The sequence below is a fragment of the Mustela nivalis genome (assembly GCF_964662115.1).
Source record: "Mustela nivalis genome assembly, contig: HAP1_SCAFFOLD_1007, whole genome shotgun sequence".
Taxonomy (NCBI): domain Eukaryota; kingdom Metazoa; phylum Chordata; class Mammalia; order Carnivora; family Mustelidae; genus Mustela; species Mustela nivalis.
Window position 1 is genome coordinate 4029 of NW_028135657.1, and position 27813 is coordinate 31841.

The window sequence follows — 27813 nt, forward strand, 5'->3', positions numbered from 1 at the left end:
GGATGAAATTTCCTAATCAATGGAGTTTAGCTAACTCGGCACAGTCGAGCAACTTTTAAATTGATGGCCTGGAAGAGAGTCTCTATTTTTGTTTATTTTTACAGGGTGTCATTTGGGTGGTCCAGTAGTCCAAACGAATAAGTGGGGAAAAAAAATCAAAGTTTTAACCTAAAGTTTCAGTGTTGCTCTTGGTGATCTCTCACCCAAGCTGGGAGTAAGGGCGCTCCAACTACTTCCGCTAGAACAGTTACAGACATTTTTTGGGCAGTGTAGCCCTCCTGTTTGTTTGCCTGCTCTTCAGCTCACAATATGCTACATGCTGAAATTCACAGCTCTGTCATTTCCCTGTCCTCTTTTCTTTCTGGCATGCTTTGTAAACAGCGGGTCACAGAAAGTCGAGAGAGCCAGATGACTATCGAAGAGAGGAAGCATCTCATCTCTGTGAGAGAAGAAGCCTGGAAGACGAAAGCAAAGGGGCGGCCAACGACTCCACCCAGTTTACAGTGGCTGGCAGGATGGTGAAGAAAGGTCAGAGTCTGTGTGTGTGTGTGTGTGTGTGTGTGTGTGTGTGTGCGTGTGCATGTGTGCATGCCGGGGGGTGGGGGGACACACACACAGATTCAGTTGCCCACGGAAGGGAGGATGGCCTGTGATAACCCAATTTAAAAAATCAAGCCATGGTCTCTTTTAGTTTTTACTCTTATTGAAGTTGTACAGATTTTGGGGGGCATAGATTGGGGAGCTCTTCCTACTGGAAACCCTTTCTTCCTAAATGGCATCATCTTCATGTAAGAAGTATAATTCAATTAGTCACATTTCAGAATTTAGCCAGTTGGCGCCTTTTTTTTTTTTTTTAAGATTTTATTTATTTGAGAGTGAGAGAATGAGAGAGCACATGAGAAGGGGGAAGGTCAGAGGGAGAAATAGGCTCCCCACTGAGCAGAGAGCCTGAGGAGGAACTTGATCCCAGGACTCCAGGATCACGACCTGAGCCGAAAGCAGTCGCTTAACCAACTGAGCCACCCAGAGTTTAGCCATTTGGAAGTTGAGCACAGGTTTCAAAAGCAATGGCAAATCTTCTAAAAAATCTTAGTCCTTTCCCATAATTGCTTTAAAATTATTTTCATTTTCTTGCCACCTGGCAGTCAGTTGACCCAAATAAGCCTTGGTCAGTGAAGAGGGAGTTTGCATCTTCTCTTTTTAGAGGAGTTCCTAGGTCCCTTTCCATCGAACTAGAGTTTGTTGGCTTACAAAACCCTATTTCTGGAGAGGTTTTAATAGATCTTTAAAAGACGTATGCCATCCTGAGGAAGTAGGATTCCCTGCAGACAGTCACTTCTTTGCTGCTGAGCTCTTAAAACTGATTTGAAGTCGGTATTGGAAGATTTATGAAATTGACCAATGCCTCACACGGTCAGTGAAGTCACTTTTTACCTCACGTGATCAGTAAAGCTTTGAGCCTCCATATCCTGTGGGAAATGCCTAAAATCTGGGGTCCGTTCATCACCTATATGCCTAAACTTTCATTTCCTAAGGTATTGTTTGAAAACAAATTTCCTGACTTCGTGATATAAGTGCTCACACGCACTTAGAGTTAATGTATGTTGTCATCAACTTTCTTAGTTCATGCTTCTCTTCCCTGGAAAACTTCCAGGATCCTCACTTATAAATAGTGCCTAACTCATTGTAGGCACATAATAAATATTTGCAGAAGGAAGGGCGGGGAAGCCCTGAATTGTGATTAACTCAAATCTTGGTGTAGGAAAACAGAAGGTAATTTGCTCCCACTGAATGAGGTGGTAACTGCGTATTTTCTTCCTCAGATCAGAGACCTGTGTACACATGTTAAACAACTTTGGCCCGAGCCCTGTTCCTGTGTTAACAAAAGCAGACCCTGAGGCCCATGATGGTTAAGAACTCAAGCTGGGAACTTGAACCAGAGTTCCCATCTTCCAACTTTTAGCTTGGACTTTTATCCCAATAACTTTGAACTTTGGTTTCTTTCTTCTTCTTCCGTCCTAAAAATTACCACTTATTTGTAACCAGGCCCTTATTACCAAATACACTGTCCTTGTCCACAGGGATATCAGAGGAAGTAGATTTGGAGAACAAGGTCAGAGACGTTTGTATCCCTTAGTGCAGGAGTTTGCTTTCACATTTCTTGAACAAATCCAGGGTCTTTATTTAACAGGTGCTATATGGCTGGCTCAGGAAATAAATGTCTTATACTTTTCATGTAAGGAAAAAAACTGTATCCTGTTTTTCTAATATTTTTACCCTCTGCTGTTACATGTTTCACTGGAATCATCAGCTCTTTCTGATTTGCAGTAATATCCTCACTGCAGGATAACAGTCCCTACGCCACAGCCACAGAGACTTCTCAGCTCAGCGTGTTGCTACATATTAACCCTGATTTTCCTTCCCTTCTCTTACTTCGTTAAGATGTTTTGATGTTCCTAGACTATACCTAAGGATTAGTGCTCTAGTTCTTGTGGCATTTGACAATTCTCCTGAAAGTTCTCAAAATATGCCTTTGAATAAGAGAGCTGGGAAGATGTCTCTGAAGAGAGTAGGTGGCTGGTTATTGCAGGTAGAATTCACTGAGAAGGGGTGCGGGGAGTGCTTTGTTTAACAGTGTTGAGTTAGGGAGAAACCTTTGCCAGTAGTTGGGAAAGGGAACGTCCCACCTCTGGGAGCTCTTGTACATGCTGCTGGCTGAATGGGCAGCAGGGGGCGGCCCTACAGTCCGGAGGGCCAAGTTCTCTGCACTTCAGAGCTTGGAAACTCTTCTGTTGTCTCCCTTGCATCCTTTTAGTAGGTGATGGTTTACGGCACCTGTACAGGCTGTGTTACCAAATTTTACTTTATTATCTTTCAAGAAAGTTGACTTTCTCACATAAACCTTTTTCATTGAAACAAATGTTTGGATTTTTTATGGACATCATCAAGCAAATGTATGTACCTATTAAGAAGTACTTCTAGAATATCACCTAAAACTGAAGTTTTAAGCCACATTTCTGTATTTTTTCTTTAAAAGTTTTATGTTATTATACATCCCTCTCCAGCGAACAGGAGGAGAGCAATTCATTCATTTATTTTTCCTAGTCAGCTATAGTGAGTTACATATTCCTCAAATGCTGTTCTTTGAGGGATGCTTAAAGGGACAGTGTCATCTAATGATTTCACATTTATTACAAATGAATACAAAGAACATTAACATCTCATTTTGTTCTTTGTAAATGCACTAATTACTTTCCTTTGCAATCCCTTTACTTAGGTGAGGAAAAAGGTACTCATCTTTGTCCTTATTAAGGTTTCTTGTTCCAACCAGAAACCCTCTCTATGCTGAATGCCTTTCTTTCATATGTCCCTAACACTTACACTTTAAAAAAAAAAAAAATTCCCCACTCTGCTTTTTTTTTTTTTTTTAATATTTTATTTATTAGAGAGAGACAGGCAGAGAGAGTATGCAAGCAGGGGGAGCAGCAGGCAGAGGGAGAAGCAGGCTCCTTACTGAGCAAGGAACCTGACTCAGGATTTGATTCCAATACCCTGGGATCATGACCTGAGCCGAAAGGCAGACTCTTAATCGACTGCACTGCCCAGGCATATCCCCCACCCCCACCTCTGCTCCTTGATAAATGTATGTGAAAGCATTTAGCTAGTTCCCAGCCACACCCGAGATAGAAATGACCCTTCAGCGGTCATAAATCAATTTAAATGTATCCTCTTCTGTGTCCTTCTTCTAAAAGGTTTGTATTCCTTAGGTTATTGTTCAGTAAAATCACTCTCTGACTGATGCCCCCAAAGGCCAAACTGCCCTACCTTGGGTCATCCTGCAGGAAGACCCCAGTGCCAGGGGCCGCTTGGCAGCTGGTATGACACGGCCCATTCTCCGCTGCCTCTGGGGGATGTGGTGCAAATATACTTTCTCTTGAACTACCTCCACCACCTAAAGGGCCTTCAGGACTCACAACTCCTTGTGTTTTAGTATAATCTGATGCCTTATGTACTCTTCTATTCCACTTACGTGTTCCAGGCACGTTTTCTCACCTGTCTTCATTGTTCCTTTTGGAGTGGCAGCTTCTCAGCTACTGTAGGGCTTAGAAACTCTAAAACTCTGTTCATATCTGCAGCTGTCCTACGTAGCAATGATACCTGCTGAATGTACATACGTGTGCACATGTGTGCCTGTGTGTGAGGTCTGTAAGTTGTAAAGCCTACAATGCGACTATTGGAGATCCGGCAGGGTCCCTGGAATTTCCAGAAATGATCCTGAGATACTAACTAGCTCCTTTGATGTTCTGCAGGTTTGGCATCACCCACGGCCATAACCCCAGTGGCGTCTCCCATCTGTAGTAAAACAAGGGGCACCACACCAGTTTCTAAGCCCTTGGAAGGTAAGTCACCGAGGCACCTGATATGCCCATGGGTCTAAGACCAGAAGAGTCCCCATGGCGCTGTCTCATGGATGGTTTCCGCCTACCTAGATATCGAAGCCAGACCAGACATGCAGTTGGAATCGGACCTGAAGCTTGACAGGCTGGAAACCTTTCTGAGGAGGCTGAATAACAAAGGTACATACCGGAAGCCAGAGCGAGGCTTGGGGTTTTGAGCTTGTAGCTCGGCTGTCATTCATAGTCCAATGAATAGCTAAGGGAACCTAAACAGAAAACCCCGCTTCTCTCTCAGTCTCTAAATCGTGATTCTGATTGCTTTTTCTCCTCAGCTAAATTGTCTCCTTTCTGTTTGACTTCACCAAGTCATAGTGAAAGTATTATCTTCATTACCATTGGTTTGAAAAAGGAAGTCAGAAATGATTGGATTACGTGGGTCTGATTCACTTCTTACTGTACTAGTTCGGGGATCTCCAGTAAGATGGGTTCCTGAGTCCCACTCAGGCCTTGGGATGTCACCCAGTCAGGACTGGAAACACAGTAATTTTGCTTTTATGCTTGAAAGCAGATATTACACAAAATTGACATGATCACACACTGGATGAAGTTTAAATTGTATATGTCAGGTTTTTTTTTTTTTTTTTTGAGGATTTTATTTATTTATTTGAGGTAGAGAGTAAGGAAGAGAGCGTGAGCCAGGGAAGAGATAGAGGCAGAAGCACGGAGCCCAATGCAGGGCTCTATCTCAAGACCCTGGGCTCATGACCTGAGCCACACAGGCACCCCTATCTGTCAGTTTCTAATAAGGTAGCAGATGACATATTGCAAGTGATTTTTGAATACATGTTGAAATATATGTCAGTATAAAAGTCCTTAAAGTATATGAAGTAAAGGAATAATATGCAGAACTAGCGTCATCTCAATAAAAACGTCCAGTACCTGAAACCAATCACATACTAAGCACTTGGAGTCGCTACTGTTGACCGTGACCTCCTAACAGGTTGGGGATAATGTAGACAAATGCTTTATACCAGCAACATCAAAGTGTAAGGTTATAACGACTGGCAAGGCAAGGAGTTCAAACAATTTGAAGCCTATTACATATGTATAATGGTGATCTAGCTCAGGGGGTCAGGAAACGAATCCAGCCCTCCACCTGTTTTTGTTAATGACGTTTGTTTGGAACGAAGTCATGCTCCCTTGTTAATGTATTGTGAAGAGTCCCTTTTGCCCAGTAGCAGAGGTGAGTGCTTGCCATATAGGCCCTATGACCTGCCACGCACAGCCTATAGTGTTTGCCATGTGACCTTTTCCAGAAAAAGTTTTTACTGATTTCTGATCTAGAATGAGGCCGAGGCCATTTCTGCCTCCCGTGGTTCAGAAATGCTCGGTGGGCCTTTATCGCCTCCTGTCCTAACACCTGCCGGGTGCAAGGTTTTTGCAATGGACAGTCCTTCCATGAGACGTCAGGAAGGCCCAGAAACTACCACGTTCTCTCTTCTCTTGGCATTCGGGGGAAATATTTTGAAGACCTCGTGAAGCGTAGTTGGGGTAGTGTTTTGACACCAATCCAAGGTCATGTATTCGCTTCGTCTGTCATAGTTGGCGGAGAGACCGTACTCACGGTCACTGGGAAATCTGTGAAGGAGGTCATGAAGCTGGACGATGACGAGACCTTTGCCAGATTTTACCGCAGCATGGATGACACCATCCCGCGAAGCCCTGTGGAGCTGGATGAGGATTTCGATGTCATTTTTGATCCTTATGCCCCTAAGTGAGTGATTTCTGTTTCTTTCACCCACGGAGAAGGGATGATTCTGTCGTCAGCCTTCGCACGGTACCTCCATGAGGATCTTCTCTCGCTGCCACCTCCTTCTGCCGCAGACCTTCCTCACAGACACAGGGTTATTCTCTAGAGCCAGGCACTTAGAGTAGGTGACATGCGCGCTCCAGAACGGATATGCGCTCGGGCAGGAGGTCGGTGAAGACCGTGTGTGCCGTGGGTGTTTGCCCGCGCCCATAAAAGTAAGGTCACTGCGTTTGTCACATAATTGAATATTGTTTTGCAGATTTTTAGACACACATAAATTTGGCCAGCAATCTCAATGCTGTCTTTGATTTGACATTGAACTCATACTTGTAACCTTGAAAAATATTTGGATTACATGGGCTCAGACTCACAGAATGGACTAGAAAATACATAAAGCAGGTTACTTACCCTCCAATAATCTATGAAGTGAATAGATTTGAGAGTCTTCTCAGGGATGACCAAGGGTCGCTCTTCACACAGGATCATGACTAAACCACCTCAGGAAAGCCATTGTGGTTTTGGGATTCCTTTGGTTGCAGGTGCCAGAAGGAAATCCAAGTCAAATGGACTTTGACAAACGAAAGGTGTGGAGGGATTTATAGGTCCACTTACCGGAAAGTGTGAGTGTGAACAAGGTTCCAGAGGCTCCTCAGAACGAGGTCTCTCTCTTGCTGGTGTTTCTTGGGGCTGCTTTGCTGTTGCCAAGCTGTAACCACGTGGCAGACGATGGCCACCATCTGGTGTGGCTGTTTCAGCCACTGGCTTGGTCACTCTAGTACGGCAGCTTCTCTCCTCAGCAGTTCCCTCCAACCCAAGTTCCAGGCTGGATTTTCTAGGGTCCGAGCCCTGTCCTAAAGCAATCATAGCCAAGGGGATGGAAGGTGAGGATTGGCCAGAGCCGGTTTCTGGACGCCTGCCCCTCAGAGCCAGAGCCAGTGTCAAGGTTTTCTTACCGGAAGCCAGGGAGAATATATGCTGGGCAGGCTACCCCCACAGCCACAGATCACATTTTTTTCCTCCCCACAAATTTATCTGAGTGACTCCCTCTTCCAGAAGACTGTGGGGTCATCATACATTTTCCTGTAAGCTGCTCCAAATACATTTTTTGCATATTTCGGGAGGGGGTGGTGTTCAGTTTTTCTCAATTTTCTATCTTAAAAAATGAACAGCTTTCCATTTCCCAACTTTTTAAATGGAATTTTATGTATTTGCACATTTGTCCTCTTCTCCCAACCCAAATGTCATTGCTTAAATCGTTGTATCTATCTCGGTATAGCTATAGCTGTGTTTATACACACACTGTCACACAGAGGACAGAATTATGTATCAGAGCACAGAGGATGTGCAGTTGGAAACTGAGGGTAGGAGTGGAATCTGTCAGGAGACCGTGTGACCGGATCGCCCCCCTCCCCGTGTCTGGTCTGCCCCCAGAGAGTCGTGTGAGTGCGTGGCCGTTGTTGCTGGCTTCTTGGGCCTGTCTTATTTCAATAGAGTCTTCAAAGGGTGGTTACTTTTCAGAAAGGCGCAAAGAGTTGAGAGGAGGCTGGTTGTGGGGGAGTTCCGAAGGCAGCTGAAAACCAGTTTTTTCACAGAAAACAAAGTTTAGTCTGGAGGAAAGAGAAATCGAGAAGCAGTGACTGGCTGTAAATTCCTGAAGGGCTCGCCAGTGACAGGAGTAGACGTGCCTAATACTCCAGTCCATGGGTGTGATGAGGGTAGGAACGAACTTTCTACCCTTCAGAGCATTCTAGTAGTGGAATGAGCTGCCCCACAAAGCTTCAGATGCACGGCCAGGCAGAGACCACAGGGTGTGCTGTGGTGTGTGGGGCCCGGAGCCTCCAGGATCTTGGACTAAATGGGCCTGAATCCCCCATCTCCAAGATTCTATGTGTACATGTCCGGGAGTGACGGGCAGGAGGAGGACTTGTAAGACAATGAAATCAGAAAATAAAATGATAAGAGACTTATTTCACATTGGAGAGCCCCAGATAACCCCGGCGTGGACAATAAGCAGACCAAGGCCACAACTCCACTTTGCTTCCCAGGTTGACCTCCTCTGTGGCCGAGCACAAGCGTGCAGTGAGGCCCAAGCGTCGGGTCCAGGCTTCCAAAAACCCCTTGAAAATGCTGGCAGCCAGAGAAGACCTCCTTCAGGAATACACGGAGCAGAGACTAAACGTTGCCTTCATGGAGTCGAAGCGCATGAAAGTAGAAAAAAGTGAGTATGTGGAACCACTGCTCCACCTCTCTGTGGGCGTCTGGCGATTAGGTGATTTTAATCTTTTTCTGCCTTGCTGGGGTCAGTCATGTGCTCAAAAGACACTCATCAAATAAAAATGATTGCACAGACGTACGTGCACACCTGCCTCAAAATGGAAAGGCTTTTTGCAGAACTTCTTAGAGCGTGGAGTGTCTGTTCACTACATTAACTCATTTTCTTATTTTTTAAAAAAGTTTTTATTTATTTATGGGACAGAGAGAGTACTCTGGCAGAGGGAGAGAGAAAAGCAGGCTCCCCGCTGAGCAGGGAGCTCGGTGCGGGGCTCGATCCCAGGACCCTGAGATCATGACCTGAGCCAAAGGTGGATGCTTAACCCACTGAGCCACCCAGGCGCCCTGTATTTAAGTTATCCTGTTTTGCTGAGTTTTCTGTTCAAGAGATTGGAGGAGAAGGGTTTTGTAGTTCAACCCATTTTCAGCTCCGTAGAGCCCAAACACAGTAATTCCCCACTTAATCTTGTTTGAGAGCAAATCATTAGATCTCTCATGAGAAAAGGAGAAAATTTCTCATGAGAAAATGTGCCAAATGGCTGCTTTTCCTAATCCTAGATTTTCATATTACTAATTAATGTATAAACCAATGCTTTCCAAATTTCATTTAATAGGAGCCTTGGAAATTGGGGATGTGGATTGGGTACTGTTGGGGCTTTGGGGTAGAGGTGGTGAATATGAGTGAGGCAGTAGCTCTGTGCCCTGTGTCCCACTTCTGGCTCAGCTGCTCTGCTCTCCTCAGCCCGATGAGGTAGGGTCCCTTGTTCTGAAACAGTGGTTTTCTTTGTGGACGTAATTTGGGTATACACCATTTGCAGATTGAATAGTCTGGCTATAATTTGTATTTTCCTTTAGCACTTGTAAACCTACTTCTGAAAGTTTTTCTTAGAAATATAGTATTTACATGAAGTATTTGGTCTTTTCATTATAACTGATTGACTAAGAAGATATTTCAAAACCTCTGTGCCATACGAATTGTCAAGTAGTATAAGACCTTAATCCCGGCAAAATAATTTTCTCAATTTCTTTCAGCCTAGACATTTCTTAAAAAACAGTTGAAGAAATAAAGTTTTCTTGGCACAAATTTTAGGTATTTTTCCTCTATCTCCACTTTTGGGGGCTTGGAGATGGCTTTGTGATGACTGACATGTACACATTCGTTGGTGTACATGGAAAACCCAGCATCTTCTTACAATGGTCTTAATTCTGAGGGCAGAAGACTTTAAGGGATTATCTAGTTGATCACTTTGCCTCCAGGAAAAAGATTAGGACTAACCCATCCCTACAAGAGTGCCTGCTTTTCTACATGTAAAGACTTTGTTGAAAGATACCTCATAGCCTTCCTTGTGAGTGTGTTGACATTAACATCCAAACATTGTTAGGGATTATATTCACTTTCAGTGGAATTGGGACATGGGAGTCCAGCTCCTGATTTTGTAGCAAAAGAGCTGGTCCACACTGTCCCTCGATTCTTGTCCCCCCGGCAAGGTGAGATGTGACGTGTGTCCGCAAGCAGCTGGTACTTTGGGGACAGAATTGAATCCTGAGTACAGGAGTTCAGCCCTGTACCGCCTCGTCACCTAAACCTGAGGATGGTCCCCCCCTCAGGATTAACCTTCTGAGAAAAAGCTAGTTGATGATGAATCTCTGGTGGCAAATGTCATTTCACCGGCCCGTCTTGCTCCCCCTTCCCCACTGTTTCCTTATTCAACCCTTCCAGTGTCTGCCAACTCCAACTTCTCTGAAGTCACTCTGGCAGGTTTAGCCAGTAAAGAAAACTTCAGCAACATCAGCCTGCGGAGCGTCAATCTGACTGAACAGAATTCCAACAACAGTGCGGTGCCCTACAAGAAGCTGATGCTCCTACAGATTAAAGGTACTTAGGAGCCGTGAGGAGGAACCACGCATAGAGCAGGGGTTTGAGTCTGGTAACACCGAGAGGCCTGACCTTCAGGGGGAGGGAGTGCATGCTCTTTGAGAACCTACTGTGGGCAGAGCACTGTGCTACCTCCAGTCATCTAAGCTTCACAAAATCCCATGAGGTGGCAGATGTGATGCCCACTGAGGCTTGGTGTGGTTAGTGATGCACCTGAGGTCACAGCGGCTGTTTGAGTGGCAGAGGTGGATTTGCATCCAGGTCTCTCCCATTCCAGAAGCTCAGCTTCTGCGGCCGCCTCCCCTTGCCCTCTGAGCCCCATCAGCACGCTGTCCTGTAGTTCCAGCAGTCCCCGAAGTCTTCGTGGGGGCTGTCTCCACTCAGTTCTCCTCGCTGAGGTGAGCAAGGTTAGTGTGGGCCAGAGGCAGAGATGCAAGTTCTTGGAGAGGGAATCCAGGGAAAGCAGAGGCAACTGAAGCCAACCTAGTTTTCCACTCCAGCACCCCCTTTGTCAAGAGCAAGGGAGACGACCAGAGAGACCATGGGCTGTGAGGAGAGCCTTGGCTGCCTCCGAGTGGCAATCCTAGAGTAATAATGAAGAGGAGGCTGGTGGAATATCCTTCACGGAGGGTGTCCCGTGTGTTTCTTCGTGACCACTGGCCTTTTTAGTGCATTCGAAGGACTAGTGACAAGTGCAAATAACCAATGTCTAGTCCCCAAGTTCTGACCCAGAGATGACACTATCAGTGTGATCATGGAAAGGCCTAAATCAATAGTCTTTTAGGAGAAGCTGTGGAAAGCAGCACAAAGCAGTTCTTCCCTCCAAGCTGATTGCCTTTAAGACTGCCCTGGGTTTAGCGTGCAAACCTCAGGAAGATGATGCTTGGGAAGGCAGGCCCTCGCCTGCAGTGTGGCTGGCAGGGGCTATGAAATGCAGGAGGTGGGCTGGGCACAGAGAAAGGGGTCAGGGGAGGAGTTGAACGGGAAAAAGGAGCACGTTTACTAACTTTCCTGGAGGAAGGAACTTAATGAATCCACACACATGCTGTAAAAGGACCCCAGTGGCAGTCCTAAGACACATGATGACATGTAAGAAAGCACTAACACGGGAGAGTAATCTAGAAGGCCTTCACTAGAAACCCCTTCTATCACTGTTTGTCATGGACCCCGTGTTGGTAGACGAGAATCTTTAGAACTGTAAGAGTCTGTAGCAGGGGTGCTTCCTGGCCCTTCCTGTGGCTTGGAGAGTTCTCCTCTCTGGCAAGATGGCGACTCTTTGCCTCCTGCCTTACAGGAAGAAGACATGTGCAGACCAGACTGGTTGAACCTCGAGCTTCGTCCCTCAACAGTGGGGACTGCTTCCTCCTGCTCTCTCCCCATTACTGTTTTGTGTGGGTAGGAGAGTTTGCAAATGTCATAGAAAAGGCAAAGGTTGGTATCTGAAAAATAAGAAATGTTGAGTTAAACACCTCCTTTACGCACTGATAGAATGTTTTACCAGTTGCTAGGTCTTTACAGGGCTTCTCAAATGCCAAATGTTTCATGCAAGTGAGAAGGGAGAGAGGCAGTATTTCTTTTGCTGAATGTCTCTCAAACACGCATTCATTCGGTGCTTGAGTGGGAAGTTTTAGAAGGATTATGACCTATCCCACCAGTTTTTAACTCCTATTCCACTCCTGTGTGAAAAAGGAACGGCACATCCCTTCAAAGCTGTTTATCCCAGGTACCTATGAAATGCTGCAACCAGCTTATTGAATAGAAAACCTCATGGGCAAAAGCCCAGAGAATGGGTATTTTTCCAAAACTTCATGAGTAACCTATTGTATTTAAAAATAAAGAATGGTTGCTCTAGAGAGTTGTGCCCCCTGGTCCTTGAGTTCCATTCTCCTGACCTTGCTGAAAATACCCAAGACCCCGTGCCTGCAGCCCCTGTGGTCACATGGTCTCCCCTGCAGACCTGCCATTTTTGCCTCCAGCTTCAGTATGCACCACTCTGCCTCACCACAGGCTTGTCTATCTAGGTAATTGTGCTCCTCCCTTTTTCCAGGCCTCAGAACTGGCAAGTTTAATTCAGACGAAGAGGGAACTTGGTTGTAGAGCTACTTACGTCCAGACTATTGAAGAAGGAATTAATACACACACTCATGCGGCCAAAGACTTCTGGAAGCTTCTGGGCGGCCAAACCAGTTACCAGTGTGAGAATTTACTGTATTTTCAGAGCCTCGTGAGGCTTTTCTAATCCCCTACTTCCTTCTTCTAAACTGGCCACTTTTCAGTGTAAAATGTCATCCTGTCTTCTTGTTCTCATCCAAAAGCTGCTGGAGACCCAAAAGAAGATGAACTTTATGAAACAGCCATAATTGAAACAAACTGCATTTACCGTCTGATGGACGACAAACTTGTCCCTGATGACGACTACTGGGGGAAGATTCCCAAGTGCTCCCTTCTGCAGTCCAAAGAGGTACAGCGCGTGGGCACCGTCCTCGCCAAGAGAGCACTTGGCACGGGGTTGCCCAGTAACACCCACCCCACGTGCCAGAGAAACGCTGGCCGGCGTTTGTGCCTGGTGTGGAACAGTGACGTATTTTTACAGGATATTTACTTGTGAATGCAAACCATCACTCCATCTTAAATATGAGGATAGAATTCAAAAAATATTTTTTTTAAGATTTTTTTTTAAGATTTTTTAAAAGATTTTATTTATTTATTTGACATAGAAAGACACAGTGAGAGAGGAACACAAGCAGGGGCAGAGGGAAAGGAAGAAACAGGCTTCCTGCCGAGCAGGGAGCCCGATGCGGGACTTGATCCCAGAATTCTGGGATCACGACCTGAGCTGACGCTCAATGACTGAGCCACCCAGGTGCCCCCAGAATTCAGAACATTGTTCAGAGGAGTCATGGGTCATTGAAGGCCTTCTGTTTTAGGCAAAATGTAAATTTTTTTTCTTTATTTTTTGGGAGGATTTTTATTGTTTTCTTTTTCTTATCTGTATGAGGTAGTGGATGTCAACTGAACTAAATTGTGGTAATCATTTCACAGTACATGTAAATCAAGTCATTGTGCCTTCTGTCTTACACTTATATGGCACTGTGTGCAAGTATTTATCAGTATAACCAGGGAATAAGATAAAAATACTACTTAGCCCTATCTCTTGATTTTCTATAAACAAAGTTTCAGGAATAATAGATACATGTTTATATAATTTGGGTTTACCAAGTAATATACTAGCTTTTTCCTCCTATATCAGTAAGTATTTACTAATCACATACACTGTCATTACCATCGTCTGGTAAGACACGAAAAGTGGAAGACACGAAAGATCCTTAAATTCTATTGGGTAGAGGAGTATTAGAAAGAAGGTCTTCCAGAGCTAGGTCAATTGTATGACACCTGTGGGCATTTAAATGGAAAAGCAAAATCACAGAGAAGAAATAATCAGGAGTAATTTTAAAGGGAAGGTGCAGTTGAGCCTCGCTGGGAGCTGAGTAGGATGTGGATTGCCGGACAGGAAGGAAGAAATTATTCTAGGATGAAAGAGTTAGATAAACCAGAGGTACGGAAATAAGAAATGGCATTACATTCATGCATTCACTCAGCAAACACTTCCTAAGGTCCTGTAAATGTCAGTACGGTATGGTCTCTGCCCTGGAGGGTGCTGGAACTGTACAGAGGGGAGTCCGCCTCAGTGGTCCTCAGGGCCTAGCATTTAAGAAGTGGCCACTGTATATGCTCAGGGAATGAAAGAGCAGGGGGACAGGGAAGAAAGAAGGGAAAGAAGGCAGGTAGGAAAATGCAGTTAAATAACTTGCCATGGAAGCTGGTGAGTTCAGCACAAGACGGAAATCAGAGCCACAGGCCAGGGGCCAGCGTGGCAGGGCAGTGCCAGCTGTCGCCCCATCAGACTTGGTCAGTGCACACCTCATTCAACCGGAGCAGGGCTCTGAAGTTAGCCTGTTGCTCTCTGCGGCCTTTCCAGGTACTGGTGTTCGACTTCGGTAGTGAAGTGTACGTGTGGCACGGAAAAGAAGTCACATTAGCACAACGGAAAATAGCTTTTCAGCTGGCAAAGCACTTATGGAACGGAACCTTTGACTATGAGAACTGTGACATCAACCCGTTGGATCCTGGAGAATGCAACCCGCTTATTCCCAGGTATTTCCGTCAGCCGCCAGTGGTGTGGGAGATCAAGCAGGTTCCCTCAGCGGGCCTGAGTTCCCCCCACGCTCACCTGCTGTCACTCTTCCTAGGGTTTCCTTTTCATCACTGACTGCAGGCAGTACCCTGAATACTCACAAAAAGAGTATTTCTTTAGCTTTTGCCTAACTGATGTGGAAATACGGATGCCGTCATCTTCCCGATGCTGTGTTCAGTCTCTCCTTTCTTGAGGTGAACAAATTGTTCCCACCTGCGGCCTCCCAGGAGCTGTCCTGGCCGATGAGTAGCAATTGTTGAAACAAATTACATGCGGATCTGAAAAGGCTCCAGGACCTGCAATAACAGCATCGATCCGAAGGGGCAAAAGCGACATATTTTCTTCTCATTTCACGCCTCCTCAGCATAGCTCTCAAAGTCCAGGATTTACCATTTCTTTGGCAGTAGATGACGTCTGTGCCTTTTGGGGGACAGGGAGTGAGAGGGAGGATACTGTATTGAAATCATTGTAACTTTAATATTTCCGACTGGGAGTAGATGAGCGAGCACCTAACCTGGGGCTTCTCAGCACATCCCAGAGCAGAATCACCTGAGAAGCTTTCAAAAAAATGCATGTGCCAGGCCCAGCCCCAGCGCTGGCCCCTGGGATGTATTCTCAGTTCATGTGGGGTAGGGCTTGTGAGTCCGTGTGTCTTAAGAGCCTCCTTGCGGCCTCTCCTAAGGGGCAGCCAAGAGTAAGCCCAGAGCCCCTCCTACCCGAAGAGGGGCCTGAAGCACTGAGGTGTCCAGACTTAGCCCACTTTGAACATGGAAGTCAGCACGGAGGAAAGTGCTCGCGCGCTCCTGCCCCCCTGCCACCACTGCCTCTCGTGCTTGCTTGACTCCCAGCATAAAAAATCATTGTCTAAAGCTGAAAGCAAGCGCTCTGCCGATAGGCATCCTAGTGAACTCTGCAGAGTAAAATTTATATGAAGGATGATCATTCAGCACGGTACACACATGCTCCCACCGCGTACTCTCGTGAAAGACCCCAGCCTCACAAGGGAGCCCTGCATTTTCCAGAGTTGCTGGTACCTGGTTCCCAGAGTCCTGCGAGAGTACGCGGTGGGAGCATGTGTGTACCGTGCTGTCCCCCAGCAGCCTCCCTAGGGGCTGGCAGCCTCCTTGATGGGCCCTAGCTGTGACGTCAGAAGCCGAGTCCTAATGAAACAGGAAGTGACGGAGCACGGGCCCCAGTGAGCGCTGCTCAGCAGTCTTGTGGGGTGTAGCGTCCCAGTCTCTGTTCACAACCAAAGACTGATGTGGAAGGATGAACAGTGCTCTCTTGAGCCCTCTTCAGCCACCATGTCCTTGACTTTGTTTCTGAGTTACCAGTGTTTGGAGCCATTTCAAGCTCTGTGATCCTAGGTAGGACCAGGCCTCCAGGTTGGGCTGTGCCACTTCCTTTTCTGTGCACTAATGCTCCCCCGGGCCACTGTCTTGTCTGGTGGATTAGAAATAAATATGCAGAAATTCTTTTAATGATCTATGAAAGTATGCTCCTTTTAGTAACGGGAGAATTTCATCTGTTCCTGGACGCCAGAGAGCTTCATCCTAACATGACTTAATAGAGAATTCAGGGCCTCCCTCCCATCTACCCATTAAAGTGACAGACACATGGTGAGCATCTGCTGGGGACTCTGGGGGCATGTGGCTCCTGCCTTCTCCTGGCTCCCAGGCTAGTGCACCGCCCTCAGCGGGTCCCAGATACCATTTGCTAGAAAAGTCCACTCCTGACGGGGTTCACATCCCACTTAGGCATCTCAACTCCACGCACACAAAGTCTTGCCAGGCCTCAGGCTGAAATACTAAAATACCACTTACCTGAGCACACGAACCACTCATTCTCCATACCACTAATGTATTCTGAGTTGTTTTCGGTAGCCACGTGTATCTGTTTTCAGTCTCTTTCCTTTGTTTACACGTGGCTTAATCTCTGTTCTTTTCCTGTCTCCTCCCCCTCCCACCCACCCTTGCAGGAAAGGACAGGGGCGACCTGATTGGGCAATTTTCGGGAGACTTACAGAACACAATGAGACAATTTTGTTCAAGGAGAAGTTCCTTGACTGGACTGAACTGAAGAGACCTAATGAGAAGAGCGCCAGTGAACTTGCCCAGCCAAAGGTAGTTTTGGGAAGCAAGTCTCAAACCTCAGGCTTTGTTCGAGGTCCCAGCAGAAGAGGCCTGGATGCTAAAAGCCTTCCTAGGGTTTCTGGGAGATCAGTGTTGTGGGGGGCTATTTAGGACTCCCACAGCCCTACCCTAAAATGCAGTGAAATGCCGAGACAGAGCTGCAAAGCCTTTTGCACTGTCCCACTAATAGGGGAACAGCAGTGAGTGTCACAAGAAGTGGCTTTAGAAACAGGCCACTGAACCAGCATCCTTCCGTTCCCTCGTAGGAAGATCCTAGGGCCGAAGCCAAGCCATATGATGTGGCGCTGATGGTGCCGGTGCCCCAGGCGACAGCGGGCACGGTGCTGGACGGGGTGAACGTGGGTCGTGGCTATGGCCTGGTGGAAGGGGACGACAGGAGGCAGTTTGAGATCGCCAGCGTGTCTGTGGATGTCTGGCACATCCTGGAGTTCGACTACAGCAGGCTTCCCAAACAGAGCATCGGGCAGTTCCACGAGGGGGACGCCTATGTGGTCAAGTGGAAGTACATGGTGAGCACCGCAGGTTAGTGAGCACTTCCATTTTCTGTGCGCCGACCTGGGGAGCTTGGGGGTGGCAGCGAGCCTGTCTTGGAGCCCCGTCCCCGTGTGCGCTGCCTTTCCCTCAGCCACGCGGACAGTGTGCCAGTCTGATGGTTTGCTCTGAGGACCATTTGGTCAACGTTGAAGCTGGGTCCCAATGAGCCAGTGTTGCTAGTGAATGTCATGGTTCCCTTGAGAAGTTAAACACGCGCATTAAGGTTTCTCTGCTCCCCTCACTCCTTCCCCAGCTCTGTCCCCAGATGTTCTCTAGGAAAGTGGTGATTTGCCTCCAAATGATACTTACCATGTGGCTGTCTGCTGCCTAAAGTCTTGTGAAGCGTATCCGGATGGCTTAGAACTAGAACCACATGGTGTGGGAACGCACCAGAGATTGATGAGAACTAAAAGGAGCTATTTCCTCTGAGGATGAGAGCACCAGCGCGCTCTGGGGATCTGGTAGAAGAAATACATAGTCCAGCTGCTCACAGTTCCTGTCAGTGAAACACTCGAGGAAAACACTCAGTCGTATGCTTCGCACGAGAGGCTGTGAGCAGGGAGAGTCAGTGGACTTTGGAGGGAGAATCCCTATTCCCTGCCAAGAAGTAGCCCATTCTCAGCACCATTTAGGAGTTTGTCACAGCTTTGTGGTCTTGAGATTCAGCTCTCGAGAGTTCACTCACCTCTCAGACAGCTTCTCTGCTGTCCAGATGTGGCTCCCCCAGGGCCCCAGGGGGGTGGAGGCTGTGGTCTGCTGATCAGACCCCTGTAGACTCAAAACCCATTTATTTCTTTCCTAATTCAGTCTGTTAATCGCTGATGGCATTTACTGAGCACCTAATCTCTCTTCTGGGTATAAGACATACATTTTAAGGGGAAGTAAAGACGTCAGGCCCTACCTTCTAAATACATATGGCATAAATAACTGTAAGGCCAGTGTGGGGAGAAGCAGCTGTGCCATGCCATGGGAGGAGAGCTGGGTTTCCCGAGGCTGGCTCTGTGGGAGGCCCCTGGCTGGGCATCGCCTGGTGGGACAGGAGGCCGTGCCCAGAGCTGTCTAGGTATGCCCCGGTCCTGGAGGCCCACCTGGTTCACGAGGCACAGCACTGGTGGCTTTGCTGCGCACCCTGGCTGAGTGCCTCCCCAGGCTTCATGCGATGTACCCTGTTGTTATGCCGATTGCTCAGTGAGAAAGAGGACACACGCTTAAGTCACCTGCCCAAAGTCACACAGCAAGTCGAGAGCAGGTTAGGACCCTAAAACTGCCTTTCCCATGTGTAAGGAGGACCTGGGGCTTGAAAGAAAGGCCACAGGCCCAGGGGCCACACAGCCCAGCTCCGCATCTTCTCTCAGGTCCCACATACCAGCTCTGCAAGGTGGGTAAAGTGACTTAGCCTGTCCGAGCATCGATGTTCTCACCTAGAAAACAGAGGTCGTACCCAGCTCACAGATTATTATAATCTGGCACAGATGATGCTTAGCATGGGCCCGGCACAGGAATAATCATCACCGATGTCCTGAGCAACAAAAGCAAGATCATTGTGAATCAGGTGAATCTAAGAGTTAGGAGGCCTTCACAGCCTATTCTCTTGGAGGCCCCTAAGAAATAATGACTTGGCGCAGGCAGATACTTTCTTCTGTATTTCCTCCCAGTATACTCCACGCACATCTCCCAGCCGGCTCCGGCAGCATCTGCACAGCCACAACTCTGAACAAGTCCAGCTGCAGAGCATTAAGTCAGAGCAGGGAGCATTCAGATTTCCAGATGGTCCCTCTGGGAGCAGAGAAGCATAGCCCAGTGACATTAACAGTGGCCCCTGGGGGACTGTGGTCCAGCCCCTCATCACTCGTACCCCACAAGGGCCACACCTGCAAACAGGACTGAACTTGGAGCTTGGAAAGCTCTTCTGGGGCAGGGTCAGCAGAAGCCAGAGGCTGTAGAGGCAGGACAGCTGTCCTCCTCGCGGACGCCAGCCAGCCTGCACGGGCCCACAGAGAAGCTCCTTGGGGGAGTGAACTGTGTGCTCCAGGGAAGGGAGACCGAAGGCTTTGGTGGGGTCGGTCCTAACCCAGAACCAGGTCAGGCAACTCGGGAGCGTGATATAGGCCGAGCTACTGTAAGTAGGTGAGCAGTAAATAGGACTCTGCCTCAAGACCACCTGATCAGGAGAAGTCCTTGATGTTCTTTGTGTCTTCCATTACTCCTAAATGAAACTCCTGGTCACAAATTGACTCTGGGAAGTATTTTGAGGCATGGGACAGTGAACACTTTAAATCGGCCATCTGATCAAGGCTATAAAGGTTATAGTCCGTCATGTCTTACTGCTGAAAGCTGAGTCTCTACTTGGCTAAAATTAAAAATAAATGAACTAAAAATTAAGTTGTGTATAGGATGAAATTTGGGTATTTTGACAAAAACTCCAAGGAAAAGTACTGAACACATTATGAACCATTTTAAGAAAATACTTCTGTTTTAGGTGTGGGTACTGCAGTCCACACTAAGATGGTAGGTGGTAAAACACTGATTCTTCCTGAAACTGAGTATATACTTACACAATGTATTTAAGTGGTAACAAATTTCAAGATATGTCTAAACTTCTGTGACTTGTTTTAAGCATATCTTTCCCCAGCTGACAGGACTAATTTTCACTGCTTTGAAGGGTGAGATTGCTAATCAAAGGCAAAGTTTTGTTCCTATCTAAAGTAGCAGAAATTTCAAAGGAGTGCCTTCCAAACTAACTGTGAAAATGCCTGACCTCTTCATTGATAGTTTCTCTTTTATTTTGTTCACTTAGAAATACATGGGCTTATCCATTTGTCCGTTGCAGGGCATCTTGGTTCTTCCCACAGTTTGGCGACCGTGGCCATTGCTGCTATAAACATGGGGGTACAGATGGCCCTTCTTTTCACTACATCTGTATCTTTGGGGTAAATGCCCAGTAGTGCAATTGCAGGGTCATAGGGAAGTTCTATTTTTAATTTCTTGAGGAATCTCCACACTGTTTTTCAAAGTGTCTGCACCAACTTGCATTCCCACCAACAGTGTAAGAGGGTTCCCCTTTCTCCACATCCTCTCCAACACACGTTTCCTGTCTTGCTAATTTTGGCCATTCTAACTGGTGTAAGGTGGTATCTCAATGTGGTTTTAATTTGAATCTCCCTGAGGGCTAGTGATGATGAACATTTTTTCATGTGTCTGATAGCCATTTGTATGTCTTCATCGGAGAAGTGTCTGTTCATATCTTCTGCCCATTTTTTAATATGATTTTCTGTTTTGTGTGTGTTGAGTTTCAGGAGTTCTTTATAGATCCTGGATATCAACCTTTTGTCTATACTGTCATTTGCAAATATCTTCTCCCATTCCGTGGGTTGTCTCTTTGTTTTGTTGACTGTTTCCTTTGCTGTGCAGAAGCTTTGGATCTTGATGAAGTCCCAAAAGTTCATCTTCGCTTTTGTTTCCTTTGCCTTTGGAGACATATCTTGATAGAAGTTGCTCTGGCTGATATCAAAGAGGTGACTGCCTACTTTCTCCTCTAGGATTCTGATGGATTCCTGTCTCACGTTGAGGTCTTTTATCCATTTTGAGTTTATCTTTGTGAATGGTGTAAGAGAATGGTCGCGTTTCATTCTTCTACATAGAGCTGTCCAGTTTTCCCAGCACCATTTATTGAAGAGACTGTCTTTTTTCCACTGTATATTTTTTCCTGTTTTGTCGAAGATTATTTGACCATAGAGTTGAGGGTCCATATCTGGGCTCTCTACTCTGTTCCACTGGTCTGTGTGTCTGTTTTTATGCCAGTACCATGCTGTCTTGGTAATCACAGCTTTGTAGTAAAGCTTGAAATCAGGTAACGTGATGCTGCCAGTTTTATTTTTGTTTTTCAACATTTCTTTAGCAATTCAGGGTCTCTTCTGATTCCATACAAATTTTAGGATTATTTGCTCCAGCTCTTTGAAAAATACTGGTGGAATTTTGATCAGAATGGCATTAAAAGTATAGATTGCTAAAGTATAGATTAAAAGTATAGATTGCAGTATAGATAAGGAAGATGTGGTCCATATACACTATGGAGTATTATGCCTCCATTAGAAAGGATGAATACCCAACTTTTGTTGCTACATGGACGGGGCTGGAAGAGATTATACTGAGTGAAATAAGTCAAGCAGAGAGAGTCAATTATCATATGGTTTCACTTATTTGTGGAGCATAACAAATAGCATGGAGGACAAGGGGAGATGGAGAGGAGAAGGGAGTTGGGGGAAATTGGAAGGGGAGGTGAACCATGAGAGACTATGGACTCTGAAGAATAATCTGAGGGTTTTGAAGGGGTGGGGGGGTGGGAGGTTGAGGGAACCAGTGGTGGGTATTAGAGAGGGCACGGATTGCATGGAGCACTGGGTCTGGTGCAAAAACAATGAATACTGTTACGCTGAAAAAAAAAAAAAGAATCATGAACAATTCGAATTTCAAAAAAAAAAGAAAAAGAAATACATGGGCTTGACCAGTTCAGGTCCACAAAAGATGGCACTAAAAGCCATGCTTAGGCAAAGTGCTATAAGGAGTATTATAATCATTTAAGAAAATGGTTTATAGAGTGCTTTGCTCAAGGGCCAAAAAATCAAATAAATATGGCCCTGGTCTCTTAAGAACTTAAGATAAATGAGCTTTCTTCTTACCTTCAAACTCCAAGACAGCTGTGATGTTATAAATGGGTTCAGAGGTGAGAAAAATTGAGTTCATACAGAAACAGAGAATCCAGTTATCATCTTTAATTTTCAACAAGCGTGGGGGCTATAACTGTTTTCTCCCCTGTGGACCACCACTATCTGGGACCACCCAGGCAGGCATTTTGAGGTAACAGCTTAGTCTCCTGACCTCATTCATTCCAGAATGGTCTGCCTGCAGGTCCTGTCATCTTGTCATCGGTCACCTTCTCAGAGGGGCCTTCCTCAATAGGGAATCCCATCGGTATTCACCCTGCCCTGGGTCACATACCCTTGTCTGTCTTCTTCAGAGCACTTGGGACTCTGTGAAACTGTCTTGCTCATCTGTTGGTCAGAATGAAAGCAGGGGGTTGTGTGTCTTGCTTATCCTGGTATTGTGAAGAGGCCCCGGCCCTCTGCAGGTGCTCAGTGACTATCTGCTGAATGAATGAATGAATGAGAGGAGTCTGGAGTGCAGTATAAACCTAAAAGTAGCGAGGCAAGGTCTGAAATATGGCCATTTTAAAATGACCACTTGACCAGTGAACTTTCCACACCTGCTCTTTCATGAGATCTGTGTCCTGGGTGCTGGTAATGTTGACCAATGTGCCTGGGAGGTGGCGGACAGTAAGGACAGCAGGCACTCCATCCTGGCTGCCATCCTGGGGACAGATAGAATTGAAATCCCAGATTCGTTTATGGAAGTGATATGTCAGCAATAGAGCTCTTCCATTTCTGACAGAACTTGGAAAATTCAGAGTGTTTTTTTTTTTTTTAACTTGAATCATTTTCACAGACTAAGTTTTTCCCTTTGTGCTTAAAGCTGGCCCAGCTGTTGTTTTTAATATCTTTTCTCTACTGGCTAATCTTATGCCAAAAAAATGGCATGATATGGAAAACGCATTTGTGTCTTTGGGAGGCCTGCTCTGGCAGCCGCCATTTTTTTCTGTCACACACTTGGAGTGATCTGCCTTCCTGTAGGATGACAGGTGTTTTTCTCAGGGTATCAAGAAGGCAAGATCATTTTTTTCTCCAGTTTGGAGGTTTGGGATCAGTTAACTAGAAGAAAGATGGTTTTTCTCCTCAGCCCCGTGGCCAAAAGCTATTTCTTCACAGTTTGTCCTCACGGAGCCTGGAGAAGAAAGCCATATATTTGCTCTTCTTTTGGCTTCTCAGCTGTTTACCTCACCCTCTTGGTTTCTGTATGTTTGCAGTGGGAAGTCGACAAAAGGGAGAACACTCAGTGCGGGTGGCTGGCAAGGAGAAATGTGTCTACTTCTTCTGGCAAGGCCGGCAGTCGACCGTGAGTGAGAAGGGCACGTCGGCTCTGATGACTGTGGAGCTGGATGAGGAGAGGGGTGCCCAGGTAAGTTCTAGACAGTGGCTGCTCCCATGGAGGAGAGTCTTGGCCTTCCTGGGGAGCTCCAGGGGGTGTGGTCTGGCCCCCTGAAGAGCCAGTCCAGTGAACAAAGACAGCATCACACAAGCGACGTTTAGTCCTGGCCAGCTCCCCTAGATTCCAGTCTGGGCTTCCGTAATCATGTCTCCACCGCCTGGCCAGCAGTCATGTGCTCTTATACGAGATCTATCTGCAAACAGTAAATCCACAAATCAAGTACAGAGTGCCAGTGAGTGGTGGGTTTGGTTTTTTTTTAAGTTTCCACTTAACTAATACTCAAGGAATTGTAAACAGAACAAAGAGATACTATTTTCCACTTCTAAAACTGGTAGAGATTTTGTGAAGAATGGATCCAGGGCAGGTAAGGATTCAGCAGGATGCTTCCATTGGGAAGGATAGCTTGAAACAGCCATCCTGAAAGCAGGTTGGCTCAGGGACCTTAAAATTCTCATAAACTTTGATCACTTTTTCCACTTACACAGATCTATCCTAAGGAAATATCAGAGATTAACATGAAAATTAGTATTGCCATCATCTGCATTCCTCACAGCAGCCTGAGTGATGTTTTGGATCACGTCAGATCATGTCATTCCCTTTTCCTCCATCACAAATGGACTGCAGTCAAAGCATTCTCCTGGTGGTTTGCTAGCACCTTCGTGTCTGGTCCTACACACCTCTCCCACATCACCCCTCACCCTCACCATGGCCAGGGCTGCTCTAGCCTTTTTTTGCCATTCCCTACCCCAGGGCCTTTGCACAGTTTCCCCTTCCCACAATCTCCTCTATTTCCATAGTAACTTTCAACCTCAGAAGATTGAGATCTGTTCAGATGTCACCTATTTTATCCAAATCCCTTCCCATTCTCTGTCCTGTTACTATGTTTTATAGCACTTGTATTATTACCACTACTTAAAACCACATAATCAATTTGTCATTTCGTTTACATTTTGAACACACTGTGTTTACTTATTTATTATCTGCCTTTTCCTACAAGCATGGAAGAGACAGTGCCTGCTGTTCTTCCCCACCATTATAGCCTCAGGGCCTGTGTAATACCAGTGCCAAGACTTTGTAAACAGTTCTTTTTGATGTTCAGATTATCTTTGCATCAGGTCCCATCCTTTAGGAATTAAGAGTTGACCATGGGGTCTTGAGAGAACATGATACCATGTACAAATATCTTCACGGTCTTAAATGAGTAGTTAATGATAGCACAAGGGAAGAGAAAGATGAAGTTTTATCAACTTGGCTGGGACTGGAGAAGATTATGCTGAGTGAAATAAGTCAAGCACAGAAAGTCAATTATCATATGGTTTCACTTACTTGTGGAACATAAGGAATAACATGGAGGACATTAGGAGAAGGAAAGAAAAGTGAATTGGGGGAATCGGTGGGCAGGGTTGGGGGGACGAAGCACGAGAGTCTGTGGACTCTGAGAAATAAACTGAGGGTTTTGGAGGGGAGGAGTGGGGGGTTGGGTGAGCCTGTGGTAGGTATTAAGGAAGGCATGTATTGCATGGAACACTGGGTGTGGTACATAAACAATGCATCTTGGAACACTAAACAAATAAAAATTAAAAAAAAAAAAAAAAGGGAAGAGAACAGGAATTTTCTCCAAAATAGATTAACACTCACTTAGCTTTTCCTAAGAGTCACTTCTCTTCCCTAAAAGATATACCTTTCCTCCTGTAGACCATATAATAATTGTAAATAATTGTTAGAGACCACTGTATTTTAATTTATTCTTAATTATGGATCATCTCAACTGCCTTTTTAATTTTCGTAAAGGCCAGGTTTTAATCATGCCTATAAAATCCCCTTTAGAATTTTGAGCTTTAACCTCTCGAGTTTGAGCATTGCTTTTTTTTTTTTTTTTTTTTTTTTGGGTCAAGCCAGTTGATATAAGAACATTTCGGACCTATGAAACACTACTGCAAAATGGCACTTAATTACGCAGAACAGGCCCTGAGATTTGCAGGTTAACAGTTGGTGGGAAATGCTTCCTACCTTTCAGTGTGCCCCAACTGCCAGGCTCAGCCAGCAGTCTCCCATTAAAGCAAACTGTCTAGCAGAAGTGAGAGTGGGTGGAGTCAACCCACAGGTTTACTAAGCAGCTACCACCTGCTGGAACATGGTGGTTCACAGGCGAGGGGCAGGCTGTGGTCTGGGGTCAGCAGGCACATGGCTCCGTGAGTGGATTCTGGGCACAGTGGCAAAAGAGACTGTTCTTTCCCTTCCGAATTACTAAGTGATCAGTCGTTTTCCTTACTGAGAAGCAGATTTTGTTTAAAATGTGTTTAAATCAGTCATGTTACATCTCCACCATGGAATACCATTAAAACGTCAAAACTCACGTTTCAAGAGCCTTTGGTGACCGAAAAACATCAAGCGAAGAAAATCAATATAAAGTGATAAAACAACAGTCCTATTTTTGCTTGGGAAAAACATATATCTGAAAAATACTTGGAAAGGAAAGCTAGGCTGTAAAATTTCTATGGTGGTTATCTGGAGACAGATAATAGTATTATCACTGGCTTTTGTTTGCACTTCTTGATATTTTCCAGATTTTCTACCATAGGCCTGTATTATTTTTAAGACTCTGAAAACCCAGTACGTGTTACTTATTGGAGTATGTTTACCTTGGAAGGTCCAGGTTCTGCAGGGAAAGGAGCCCCCCTGCTTTCTGCAGTGTTTCCAAGGGGGGATGGTCGTGCACTCTGGGAGACGGGAGGAGGAGGAAGAAAATGCACAAAGTAAGTCACTTTACTGTAGGAATTAGTATTTTCTCCCTCTCCTGAAAGATATTTTTATATAAAAGTGGGGCCAGAGTTAATTTCCTTTTATATAGGTGTGTCTTTACTCCTGAAAGCCTCCTAACGTTGGCCTTGCAAATGAGCTGTATGGGGAGCTCATAGTGGAAACCCAACCCTCCCCACCACCCCCCACCCCCCCCACCACCCCTCACGCGCAGTCCTCTGGAGTTTCATCAGGATACGGCTTTGCATGTAGGAGGCTGGAAGATGATTCCACCTTAAACTGAATTCTCACAATGACTCTGTCTCTTCTTGAGAAGAAAGTTAAGTGGGTTGTCCATTATAAGCTGAGATTTGGGTTAGCCAACATCCCTGCCCCTCCCACAAAGAAAGGGCTTAGTGTCGATGCCGGTTATAGGATTTACTTGGGTATTTACAAATTTTGTAAAAATGGTCTTTCTACATCATAAACCGCTTCTAACTCCAAAAAGTTGTCCCTTCTGGGCCACCAGGAGGCTGGCTGCTGCTCCCCACAGGCTGGGCCGGACTGGGGGGTTGTGTTGGCTGGTGACTGCGGAAGGAGGGCAGCTGTCCTGGCAGCACCCGGCCTAACTCTGTGCCGCTGGTGCCCCCTGCAGGCGAGTGGAGGCTGTACTGTGTGCGAGGAGAAGTGCCCATGGAAGGAAACTTGCTGGAAGTGGCCTGTCACTGTAGTAGCCTGAGGTCCAGGACTTCCATGGTTGTCCTCAACGTAAACAAAGCCCTCATTTACTTGTGGCACGGATGCAAAGCCCAAGCCCACACGAAGGAGGTTGGAAGGACTGCAGCAAATAAAATCAAAGAACAGTGAGTGTTGTGCATGAGGGCCTCTCCAGAAGGGGCTTCCCTGTGGGACATGGGCTGAGGCCGGAGGGGAGACCCACCCAGTAGAAGCCCCTGATGCCCAGGTATACTTAAAGGGACTTCAGCAGGGGGTAGTTATGAACCTTGTCATCTGCCTCTGACGTTCCAAACAGTGTGGGGGGACCACAGGTCAAGACTGCCACGTGTGGCTCAGGCAGGCAGAACCCTGACTTAATTAAGGCTGAACTGTCTAGCTCCTTTTACTGCTCTTCACATATAGCGAGGCATTGTCTGTGAGCTCTGATGCAGGAAATGTTGAGAATCTCCCTTGTGATCCCTGTCTGAGCCTTAGGATATGTAGCAAATTTAATTTTTAAACATTGAGGGAATTCCTGTTTTTCTTTCCTTATGACTATGTCTCAATTCCCCTGTGGTCTAAAAATCCAGTCTACTTAGTTTCAGGTTTTAAAACGTGTAGACTTGATTCATGGCCCAACATTTCATCTACTTGGGACAATATCCTAGGACCACTGGAAAAGAATGTATTCTCTACTTAACATGTAATGTTCCAGATATGTCAACTAGGTTACATTTGTTACCAATGTTTCATTTGCTTCTTCTATCACATATGGAGAAAGGTATATTAAAATCTTCAAACAATACTACATAAGTTAACATTGCACTGGAGCATCTATCCAGTGTTATAAGGCAAGAGAAACAAAAAGAGTAAGAATTGAGGGGGTAATTATGGCTATTCACAGATAATATGAGGGTGCACATAGAAAATACAAAATCTTCTATAAATATACTATGAGAATTCCAAATGGAAAACTTGCACATCTTAGAACCAGGAAAGCAATCCAGAAAGCAGCCACG

The 27813-nt window shown here is 45.9% G+C and overlaps 1 protein-coding gene across 1 annotated transcript; it reads left to right on the forward strand.

Moving 5' to 3' along the window:
* Positions 1 to 366: 366 nt before the first annotated feature.
* Positions 367 to 26974, forward strand: LOC309857636 (supervillin-like; the record flags this gene model as incomplete). Its single annotated transcript, XM_082750360.1, is given in 16 exon segments — positions 367 to 466; positions 469 to 528; positions 4311 to 4400; positions 4491 to 4577; positions 6000 to 6171; positions 8253 to 8425; positions 10199 to 10354; positions 11649 to 11785; positions 12402 to 12549; positions 12670 to 12815; positions 14334 to 14509; positions 16528 to 16672; positions 16948 to 17224; positions 23157 to 23308; positions 25989 to 26094; positions 26733 to 26974. Coding segments are annotated over 16 exon segments (2337 nt in total). The 3' UTR covers positions 26945 to 26974.
* Positions 26975 to 27813: the final 839 nt, after the last annotated feature.